At 44.1% G+C, this 11,092-nt stretch overlaps 1 protein-coding gene across 2 annotated transcripts; it reads left to right on the top strand.

Moving 5' to 3' along the window:
- The first annotated feature begins 62 nt into the window (after positions 1-62).
- LOC106605474 (solute carrier family 22 member 13) lies at positions 63-11,063 on the top strand. 2 transcript variants are annotated; one of them, XM_045718480.1, is made up of 12 exons: positions 63-582; positions 3,285-3,337; positions 3,417-3,678; positions 5,741-5,844; positions 5,924-6,078; positions 6,229-6,397; positions 6,839-6,959; positions 7,096-7,190; positions 7,369-7,583; positions 7,769-7,877; positions 8,020-8,229; positions 8,337-11,063. In XM_045718480.1, exons 1-12 carry the CDS (start codon positions 469-471, stop codon positions 8,413-8,415), a joined length of 1,686 nt encoding a protein of 561 aa, XP_045574436.1. In that variant the 5' UTR covers positions 63-468; the 3' UTR covers positions 8,416-11,063. The 2 variants fall into 2 exon arrangements, with proteins under 2 accessions (XP_045574436.1, XP_045574437.1); XM_045718481.1 differs by having other exon boundaries at positions 450-582; positions 3,285-3,678.
- The last annotated feature ends 29 nt before the right edge of the window (positions 11,064-11,092 follow it).

Raw genomic sequence — 11,092 nt, 5'->3', positions numbered from 1 at the left:
CATTCGTTTTGGAACTGAGCTGCCAACTCGGAATTCCAACTCGGGAACTCGGACATATTTCAAGAGCTCAGACTTTCCGACCTGAATATCACTGACGTCATGATTCGACCTTGTATTTTCCGAGTTCAGTTGTTTTGAACCGGGCATAAGCACATGGAGTAATGAGTACATTGTGTTGTTTTTTACATGCAAAAGTGATTGCTTTTGATAAAAACGCTTTATCTGCCTTCCCACCGGAAACTAGTTTGAAAATTCGAATATATATTTTATGGAAGATATGGATATGTTTATGTTTCTGGACGATGCATCATGGTACCTTGTTGACAACATTATCTATTGGCGCAGATTACTGTTCGAGTTGAAACTGGCGCTTCTCCCTCACGGCTTTTGCCCGTTCGCGTCACGTGCCATTGACCGGTGCAACGCGGCTCAGGATAATAGAACTCCCTCAAGAGTTAACACTTTGGCATGTCAATTCATCAGTTAACTAACTACACTGTACAGTACGTTGTGCTGCTACCATCTTTACCCTGTTGCGCAGGCAAAATAGCGGGCGCCAGGCAAGGGACTCACCTGGTAAAGGTAGGCCTAAAACTTGATGACACGACTTGGATTTGGGCTATTTCACAATATTAGTGCTTTTTCAGAATGGGATTTTTTTCATTCTATCCCACACTAGACGGACTATTTTAGGTCGACTTGATGGTCAGTAATAATAAGCTGAGTGTATTAATCAAAGGCCAGGTTGCTTTCTGGGGTTAAAATATAGGTTTATTTATGTGACTGGAAATAACATATTGTACCTTTTTTAAGAAAATTCTGCATCTTTGATGCACTGTACACTCTTTATGACTTGTATGCTACACTCGTTATGGTTAGCAAAAAAGCAGGTACCATCAAAATAAATCTCTGACCAGGAATAAAAAGACAATCTCCATCAAAGTTGACAGGCTCGACCCAGACAACCATTCTGCCATTGCCAATGCTATAAATGCCAAGTTTTCATCTGTCACCACACCATTACCTATGCTAAACCTGTCAGACCTACCTGCATTTTTGTCAGCTATGCCACTCCCTACTGTTGAACCATGGGAAATGCACAGGAAACTACGCTCCGTTCTAACCAGAAAAGCCCCAGGTCCTGATCTCATCAGTGGCAGACTCATCAGGGAAGTTGCTGTTTGCAATATCCACCCACCTGACTGACTTCTTCAACTCCTCCCTGTGTGAAGGAGTGGGTCCACATCAATGGAAGGAGACAATAGTGGTCCTCCTGCTGAAGAGTAATCCACAGAGGATTGACCAGCTACGGCCCATCTTGCTCACGCCCCTTCTGTGTGAAGGTTTTGTTGCTGAATGGGCAACACAGGATATTCAAAATCTCCAAACAACAGTTTGGCCGCCTCAAGGGACGCTCAACCACCCACTGTCTGTACAGAACAGCAGACACCAGAGGCACCTCCAGCACATTGGTCCTGACGGACTACAGCACAGCCTTTGATCTTGTGGATCACACCATTGCAATGAAACACCTTTTGCAATTATCTGTCCGACCAGAGATCATGCCATGAATTTGAAACTTCCATTCCGGCCGTAGCCAGGTTACAAGATCCCATGAGACTCTATCCCAGGCCCAAGAACTCTCCTGTGGCCTCCCCCAGTGGCCTCCCCCAGGGCACACGGCTTGGTCCAGTTGTATTCGTGGCTCACGTCAATGGCGCAGGTAAGGGTGCTCTCGAGCGGCTAGATGTTCTTTACCATTCGGCCATCAGATTTACCACCAATGCTCCTTATAGGACACATCACTGCACTCTATACTCCTCTGTAAACTGGTCATCTCTGTATACCCTTCACAAGACCCACTGGTTAATGCTTATTTATAAAACCCTCTTAGGCCTCACTCCCCCCTATCTGAGATATCATCTATTGCCAGTCACATTCTGTTAAAGGTCCCCAAAGCACACACATCCCTGGGTCGCTCCTCTTTTCAGTTCGCTGCAGCTAGCGACTGGAACGAGCTGCAACGAACACTCAAACTAGACAGTTTTATCTCGATCTCTTCATTCAAAGACTCAATCATGGACACTCTTACTGACAGTTGTGGCGGCTTTGCGTGATGTATTGTTGTCTCTACCTTCTTGCCCTTTGTGCTGTTGTCTGTGCCTAGTAATGTTTGTACCATGTTCTGTGTTGCTGTCATGTTGTGTTGCTACCACGCTGTGTTGTCATGTGTTGCTGCCTTGTTATGTTGTCATAGGTCTCTCTTTATGTAGTGTTGTTTCTTGTTGTTATGTGTGTGTGTGTGTGTGTGTGTGTGTGTGTGTGTGTGTGTGTGGGGTGTGTGTGTGTGTGTGTGTGTGTGTGTGTGTATTTTTTTTAAATCCCAGCCCCCTTCCCCGCAGAAGGCCTTTTTGGTAGGCCGTCATTGTAAATAAGAATTTGTGGGACATACACATCCACAAATGGGACATAGACATACACATCTCCGACATTACCACCAAAGGGAACCGAAGGCTCTTCATGAAGAACCATCATCGCCACTTCAACCTTCCTCCCAGAGGACCTTCTGACATTCTACATCTGCTTTGTCCAGCTAGTGCTAGAGTACGCCGCTCCAGTATGGCACCCAGGTCTCACAGCCCACGAACACAACCAACTTGAGAAGATCCAACGACATTCAAACAAAATCATCATGGGCACCACCTACACCTCCTGCATGCAATGACCTGGGCTTGCAGTCCTTGGAGTCCGGTCGCACCCATCTCTGCAGATCCTTTGCCCAGAAGCTTGCAAAATCCCAGGATTACAACAAATGGCTACCTCAGAAGAAAGACCATGTCAGTGGCAGATCTACCCGATCCAATCACAAACTGAACCTTCCCCCTACTCAGATTGACAGATACAACATCCCTATGCCTTTGTGAGACTGCTTAGTGCTGCTGAACTATAATATTCTATACTGCATATCATATTTCTATCTTTACCTACTTACATAGGCCTATGCATGCTGCAATTCAGCTTTTAGCTGACTATGTGTACAATTCAAAAATAAACCTTAAATATAATATATAACCATAAATTATTATTTGGATGTCCCTGTAGGAGAACCTTTTTTGGTTCCTAGACCTTTCTACCTGGAACCAACATTTCTACCTGGAACCAAAAAGGGTTCTCCTAAAGGGATACCACTAGTCAAAGAATCCTTAATAGTTTTAGGTAGGTAGCCCCTATTTTACAAAAGTGGTAGGCTTTCTTGGATTCATTTTCCAATGTCTTCCATGCAGGACCCCAGGCGAGAAGAGAATGGTTGCGTTCGGAAAGATACTCCCAGTAGTTGGTGAGTTTGGAGCATTTCAAAATCGCCTGTTGTTGGCAATATCGATACCCAACATATTCATGGCCTTTCACATGTTCAGCCAAGTTTTCACAGGTATGAATTTTCCTCACCACTGCAACACCGACTGGATACTCGCCCGTGGACCCGAATTGACCTATGACCAACAGAAAAATCTCACACTTCCAATGAATGATGTCGGGGAATATGAGAGCTGTCGTATGTTCACACCGGTGGACTTGGACTTGGAAACAATTCAAGAGCAAGGAATCAACAGCACCATATATTGTACAGATGGGTGGGTTTACGACACACCCCAAGGAAACCCTACTCTGGTGACAGAGGTAGGGATGAGAGCAATCATTGCATTACCCCAGCCCAACTCCTATTTAACTCTATGCACTACCTGGTGAGAAGTTCAGTTTTGTGCAGATAGCCCAAGTTAGTTTGGTTCTGTTTACACTATTTGATTTGGCTGCTTGACAATAGTTTTCATAATGTCACTAATTTTCTCCTAAAAGCTTAGACATCAATCACTACGTTCTGTGTTTTAAATCCTGTGTCCCTTGAAGGCACTTGTTGTATATACTGTATATCAGAGTTATACCTTAGTTATGCAAGAATGGCCTTGACTTCTTCATGAAGTCAATGCTTATGTCTTGTTTTCAACCTTTATTCACTTTTATATCCACAGATACAGTGCATTCGGAAAGTTTTCAGGCCCCTTGACTTTTTCCACATTGTTACATTACAGCCTTATTCTAAAATTCATAAAATCAGATAATTCCTCATCTATCTACACACAATACCTGATAATGACAAAGCGAAAACAGGTTTTAAGAATTTTTGGGGGCAAAGTTATAAAAAACAGATACCTTATTTACATAAGTATTCAGACCCTTTGCTATGAGACTCAAAATTGAACTCAGGTGCATCCTGTTTCCATTGATCATCCTTGAGATGTTTCTCCAACTTGATTGGAGTCCACCTGTGGTAAATTCCATTGATTGGACATGATTTGGAAAGGCACACACCGGTCTATATAAGGTCCCGCAGTTGACAGTGCATGTCAGAGAAAAAAACAAGTCATGAGGTCAAAGGAATTGTCCTTAGAGCGCAGAGACAGGATTGTATTGAGGCACTGATCTGGGGAAGGTTACCAAAAAATGTCTGCAGCATTGAAGGTCCCCAAGAACACAGTGGCCTCCATCATTCCTAAATGGAAGAAGTTTGGAACCACCAAGACTCTTCCTAGAGCTGGCTGCCCGGCCAAACTGAGCAATCGAGGTAGAAGGGCCTTGGTCTGGGAGGTGACCAAGAACTGATGGTCACTCTGACAGAGCTCTAGAGTTCCTCTGTGGAGATGGTTGTCCTTCTGGAAGGTTCTCCCATCTCTCCAGAAGGACAACCTTCTCTCCAGAAGGACAACCATCTCTGCAGCACTCCAACAATCAGGCCTTTATGGTAGAGTGGCCAGACGGAAGCCACTCCTCAGTAAAAGGCATGACAGCCCGCTTGGAGTTTGCCAAAAGGCACCTAAAGACTCTCAGACCATGAGAAACAAGATTCTCTAGTCTGCTGAAACCAAGATTGAACTCTTTGGCCTGAATGCCAAGCGTCACATCTGGAGGAAACCTGGCACCATCCCGACGGTGAAGCATGGTGGTGGCAGCATCCTGTTTAGGGGATGTATTTCAGCTGCAGGGACTGCGAGACTGGTCAGGATCAAGGGAAGATGAACAGAGCAAAGTACAGAGAGATCCTTGATGAATCCTGCTCCAGAGCGCTCAGGACCTCATACTGGGGTGAAGGTTCACCTTCCAACAGGACAATGACCCTAAGCACACAGCCAAGAAAATGCAGGAGTGGCTTCGGGACAAGTCTCTAAATGGCCTTGAGTGGTCCCAGTCAGGGAGTGGACTTGAACCTGATCTAACATCTCTGGAGAGACCTGAAAATAGCTGTGCAGCGACGCTCCCCATCCCAACCAGACAGAGCTTGAGAGGATCTGCAGAGAAGAATGGGAGAAAATACAGGTGTGCCAAGCTTGCAGCTTGGCACTCAGGCTGTAATCGTTGCCTAAGGTGCTTCAACAAAGTACTGAGTAATGGGTCTGAATATTTAGATGTCATATTTCAGTTTTTTATTTTTATAAAAACCTGTTTTGCTTCGTCATTATGGGGTATTGTGTGTAGATTGATGAGGGGAAAAAACTATTTAATCCATTTTAGAATAAGGCTGTAACGTAACAAAATGTGGAAATAGTAAACGGGTCGGAATACTTTCCGAATGCACTGTATGTGATATATTGTGAGATTAGGCATGTATGGCGCTTTTATTATGAAAAGAAGCAATCCATTTCCTTATCATCAAAGGCAACTAAATTCTCTCTTTCCTTCTCATCAGTTTAACTTGGTGTGTGACAACAAAGGTGTGAGTGAGGCATCACAGTCCATCTACATGACCGGCCTCCTAATAGGGTCCCTGGTGTTTGGACCTATGGCAGATAGGTAAAAAACACAACCCACTTTTTAAATTGTCACAAGTTTAGTGAAGAGGTCACCCCAAAAATGTGAAATACCCCCGCAGATTTGGTCGTCGCATCGCCATCCTCGTTTCCCTGCTCTTCCAATTGCTGTTTGGAGTGGCTGCTGCCTTCTCCCCCAACATCTATGTCTACATTGGCCTTCGGTTCGTGGTCGGCATGACAATATCAGGCATTGCCATGAACACATTTGTGCTAGGTGGGGCAATACTCCCAGGTTGTCTCTTACCACATAAACTCCACACACAAACTTGTACTGTCTACAATCATCAAACAGTGTTTGACTATTGAGTGAGCTGACAGCCCCAAACCATTGTATGTGTGTGATAGTTATTTTCCTATTTGGAAGGGGCTGAGTGGACCAGTACATCTAAGCGGGCCCTCTTCACCATCCTCTCACAATGTTTCTATGCCGTGGGGCTGATGTTGCTGCCATGGATCGCCTACGGGGTCCGCAACTGGAGGGCCCTGCAGCTGGTGCTCTCCAGCCCCGTCCTCCTACTGGCTGTCTACTTCTGGTGAGCCTGAATTTCATACCTTCTGGTGAGCCTGAATTTCATACCTTCTGGTGAGCCTGAATTTCATACCTTATGGTGAGCCTGACCTTCATACCTTCTGGTGAGCCTGACCTTCATACCTTCTGGTGAGCCTGACCTTCATACCTTCTGGTGAGCCTGACCTTCATACCTTATGGTGAGCCTGACCATCATACCTTCTGGTGAGCCTGACCTTCATACCTTATGGTGGCTTGTGCGTGAGCAGCGGGTGGAGGGAAGGAACGATTCAATTGCCACCAGATACTGATGTAAGGTCAGATTTTTATGTGGATGAGTTTGTCCTCTCATCAAAGCAAAGGCTTATTTATGTATTGTGTAGTTACCGCTTTGGAAGGGATATTTGAATGACCACACATTTTTGGGGATTTGTAGACCAATATTGTGTGGGTGTGTACGCGCTAGGATTCTCCCAGAGTCGGCCCGTTGGCTACTAACTCAAGGCAGACATAATGAGGCCACGCAGGAGCTCCAGAGGGCAGCTGCGGTCAACAGGAGAGAGGTCCCCCAGTCATTACTCGACATGGTGATTTAACCATCCTTACTGGAATAAATGTACTTTGGGGATACAGAATGTAAACATGTAAAAAAAATATATATATATATATATATATATGAAGTTGCATTTGTGGTATAGATTATTTAGTTGCATCTTCTTCTAGCTGGAGGCTGAGAACACATCTACAACGGGCAGTATGATGGACCTCTTCAAGACACCCAACCTGAGGAAACGTGCTCTCACCATGAGCTACATCTGGTTTGTGTGACCAATGACTTAGCTAAATACAAACTTAACATCTGTTATGATCAATATTCATAATACTGTTTAAATGCATTAATTCACAACAATTGTAGTGCATTCCTTCATGGAGTGCATTTCTTCATGCCCCGTCTTGTTTTTACAAGCTGTTTTTTCCCACTCTCCCTTGGGGCAGGTTTGTGACCAGCCTGGTCTACTTCTGCGTGAGTCTTAACGTGGGCCATTTTGGCCTAGACATCTACCTGACCCAGTTCATCTTTGGCCTGGCAGAGATTCTTTCTCGCCTGGGCTGCTACACCCTCCTGGAGCGCCTGGGCAGGAGGCCCTGTCAGGCAGGCACTCTCTTCTTTGGTGGAGCAGCGTGTCTCCTAATTCTTGCTATTCCTGAAGGTGACTACCGAAGGCTGTTTCCAGTTATGCAAATGCTCAACCATCTACCCTATCTGGGTTTATAGTGGGTAGCATTCAAATGTTTTATCTTTGTCGAATTTCCCTGAACTTGGTGTAGTTGGCGTTTTTATATTCTGAAACACAACTGTTGGTGGTACTTACTTCTGTCTTATTTTGACCCTTAGACCTACCAGTATTGGTGACAGTCATTGCAGTGACTGGAAAGTTTGCTATAGCAGCCTCCTTCACTATTGTCTATGTATATACTGCTGAGCTCTATCCCACCGTTGTAAGGTTAGTTACATTCCCAATGTATACTGTTTATTACGGCAGAATAATATCCTCATTCTTCATACTGTGTATACATGTCAAATTTTCTCCTCATCCACTTTTGGATACATTTATTGCAATGTCCTTCTTCATGTCGTCCTTGCAGACAGAATGGTGTGGGTCTGAACTCCATGTGTGCCCGTGGGGCGGGCATCCTGGCCCCTCTGATGCATCTGCTAGAGGTGTACCACCAGGCCCTGCCCATGCTCATCTGTGGCCTCCTGCCCATCATCGGTGGGGGGCTGTGCTTTCTACTGCCAGAGACCCTCAACACTGAGCTCCAAGACTACATAGACCCACTGGTGGAGAAGACAATGTGGGTAACCCCTCTGTTTTAGACATTTTAGCTGTCTATATTTGAATTGTGAAGTATGTGAATTGAAACAAGCACCATACTTATTGATTTTTACTTGTTGATCTTAGAACATCAGAGAGCGGGACTATTGAAAATGGACTCGATGAGGAGGAGAAACCAACTGAATTGAGAAGCTCAAAATTCTGATCACTGTCTGGTCCATACTCTCTGGAGGTGTGAGTTAGTTATTACTCTAAAATATCTCTTATTTTTTGTAAATGATACCACCCTTTTGGGACTAATTATTTGTTTAAATGAATGGATAATACAAAATGATTGATGTTGTGTATAAAATAAAATGGACCCATCACAATATTAATCTTGGTGATCGGGGTGCCATATGGGGGAGGGGGGGGATGATTTTAAGGGCCTGTGACTGCGGGGCCCTAAGAAATTATTAGAACATTAGGTATAGTTTTTTCAATATTAAATTATTAACCTATTATCATGAATATAATATTTCCTTTACAATGTACTAATAAAACGTACGTTTTTTTTTTTTTCTTGTTTTTGGCGAAAAGTAAACATCCAGAATGTTTTAGCCAACATATAATCAATGCAGGCAAACTTTTAGCAAGCTATTCATACTAAATCACTTGCCCCTTCCTGGTGCCAGGCCCAACAGAAGCAGCTTCAGGCTCAGCAGCCCTGTCTCCCCATCCCCATTCCCCTGAATCAGCCCTGTCTCCCCATCCCCATATCCCTGAATCAGCCCTGTCTCCCCATCCCCATTCCCTGAATCAGCCCTGTCTCCCCATCCCCATATCCCTGAATCAGCCCTGTCTCCCCATATCCCTGAATCAGCCCTGTCTCCCCATACCCCTGAATCAGCCCTGTCTCCCCATCCCCATTCCCCTGAATCAGCCCTACTCCCAACTGGAGGAGGTGGGCAGCATTGTGTTGAATGACATGTCAGTTGGCATAATTGCAGGTACTGCAATGCATTGAGGACAGGAAAAATCTCAGTTGACACAGAGGCAGCCAATATCAGAGCCTTAAAGGAAGAGATGCAGGCTCTTAGAGATGGATGGGAGTCTCTCCTGTCTGAGGCAACACTGATAGCTACGCAAATGGATGTTGCACCTCAATTTAGCAAGGAACACCGCCGCCAGAGGAAAAGGAAGAGATTCCATGATGAGACCTCTCAAGAGGAGACAGCTCAGGACAGTGCAGCAACGGTGTTTTGGAACACAGTGTTTTTGACTGCTATGGACAACATCATAAGTGACTTGGACACTAGGTTCCACACCACTGCAAAACTTGTAGAAGAATTTTCTGCTGTTCTGAAAGTTGGGCAAATTAGTGAGGATAAAGTCCCTTCTGTGTGCCAACCACTGATCATGAAGTACTCCAGAGATCTTACACCTGAGTTTCAAAATGAAATAAGACACCTGAACACTGCATATGCTGCCACTTTCCCCCCCTAACTTGTCCCCTCTTGGTCTCCTGAATGCAATTTGTAAGATGCAGCTGCAAAGCATTTTTGGAGAAGTGTGCATTGCTTTACGTATATTTTGCACACTGCCTGTGACTGTTGCTGGTGGCGAGAGAGCTTTCAGTAAGATAAAACTGATCAACTATTTGAGGTCCACTATGTCCCAGGACAGGCTTTGCAGTCTTGCCATGCTGTCCATTGAAAGTCAGTTAGCTAGAAAGCTGGACTTCAAGACTTGATCAGTGACTTTGCTAGCAAGAAGGCCCGGTGCTGGGCTCTTGGTGAGTAAGGCTGAGCAAGGGCCAGTGATAACTGTTAAATGGCATGGCTATGGATATTGGATCACTACACACGATGCCCACAGGCTGAGAACAAGACTGAGAACAGGATGTATCTCAAAGTAATGGCTGGATTGCCATAATTTGTTGTGCACAATCAAGACCCCAAGTGAAAGAAACCTATTGTTTTGGTGACCACTTGACCTTTCCTCTAGCGCCACCATCAGGCCTTTTCATTTCCATTTTATTTTCCATTTTGTGTTTCCACTTAGCTGCTTATTTTCTAGTTGGTATGTATACTTAGTTCAAAAATCTGCTGCTGATTTGATTCTTTTGTTTGTTATATCATTCTATAGATGATAATGTTAATTTATTTTAATTGAAGAGGTTAATGTATATTTAAGTTATTTATTTTAAGTTGTTCATTCATGTTAAGAGAATTTTCCATTCAAGAATTGTACCATTAAAATGTCATTTAGACTGTAAAAGATGACTTTTTAGCACATTTCATATAGAGGGTATCAGTCCTGGATCAAATAGTGAATTCCACTGTATGCAGAATGTTGCATGCATGTCTGCACAGTGTTATATTTTCACAGCTCACTGTCAGTATATATCGTACAGTAAATATTGGACTACAAGAGAGTTGCAAGCCTGCAAAGGTAGAGTTATTTAAAGCTTTGAATGGCTCGATTGGGTTCTGGTGTGTGGTTACAGCAATTGCGCAGGGTTGGTGTGGTGGTGGGGCCCAATGTGATATCTTTTCATGGGGCCCAAAATCCCTGGCGGTGCCCCTGTTGGTGATACCTCTCATGAACAGCAGATGGTGCCAAGTAACTTTTCAATGGGAGAAATGGTACAGACATTACAGTGCCTCTGGAAACTGCCCCCAAATTTCTTAGATAAATGTTAGTGGGACTGCAGATAAATTAAAAAGTCTCAAAAGCACAATAGTATACTATTGATATAAACTCAGCAAAAAAAGAAACGTCCTCTCACTGTCAATTGCGTTTATTTTCAGCAAACTTAACATGTGTAAATATTTGTATGAACATAACAAGATTCAACAACTGAGACATAAACTGAACAAGTTCCACAGACGTGACTAACA

Source organism: Salmo salar, chromosome ssa05 (assembly GCF_905237065.1).
Source record: "Salmo salar chromosome ssa05, Ssal_v3.1, whole genome shotgun sequence".
Taxonomy (NCBI): domain Eukaryota; kingdom Metazoa; phylum Chordata; class Actinopteri; order Salmoniformes; family Salmonidae; genus Salmo; species Salmo salar.
The sequence above is the reverse complement of the archived record's forward strand: the minus strand, read 5'-3'. Positions and strand labels throughout refer to the sequence as shown.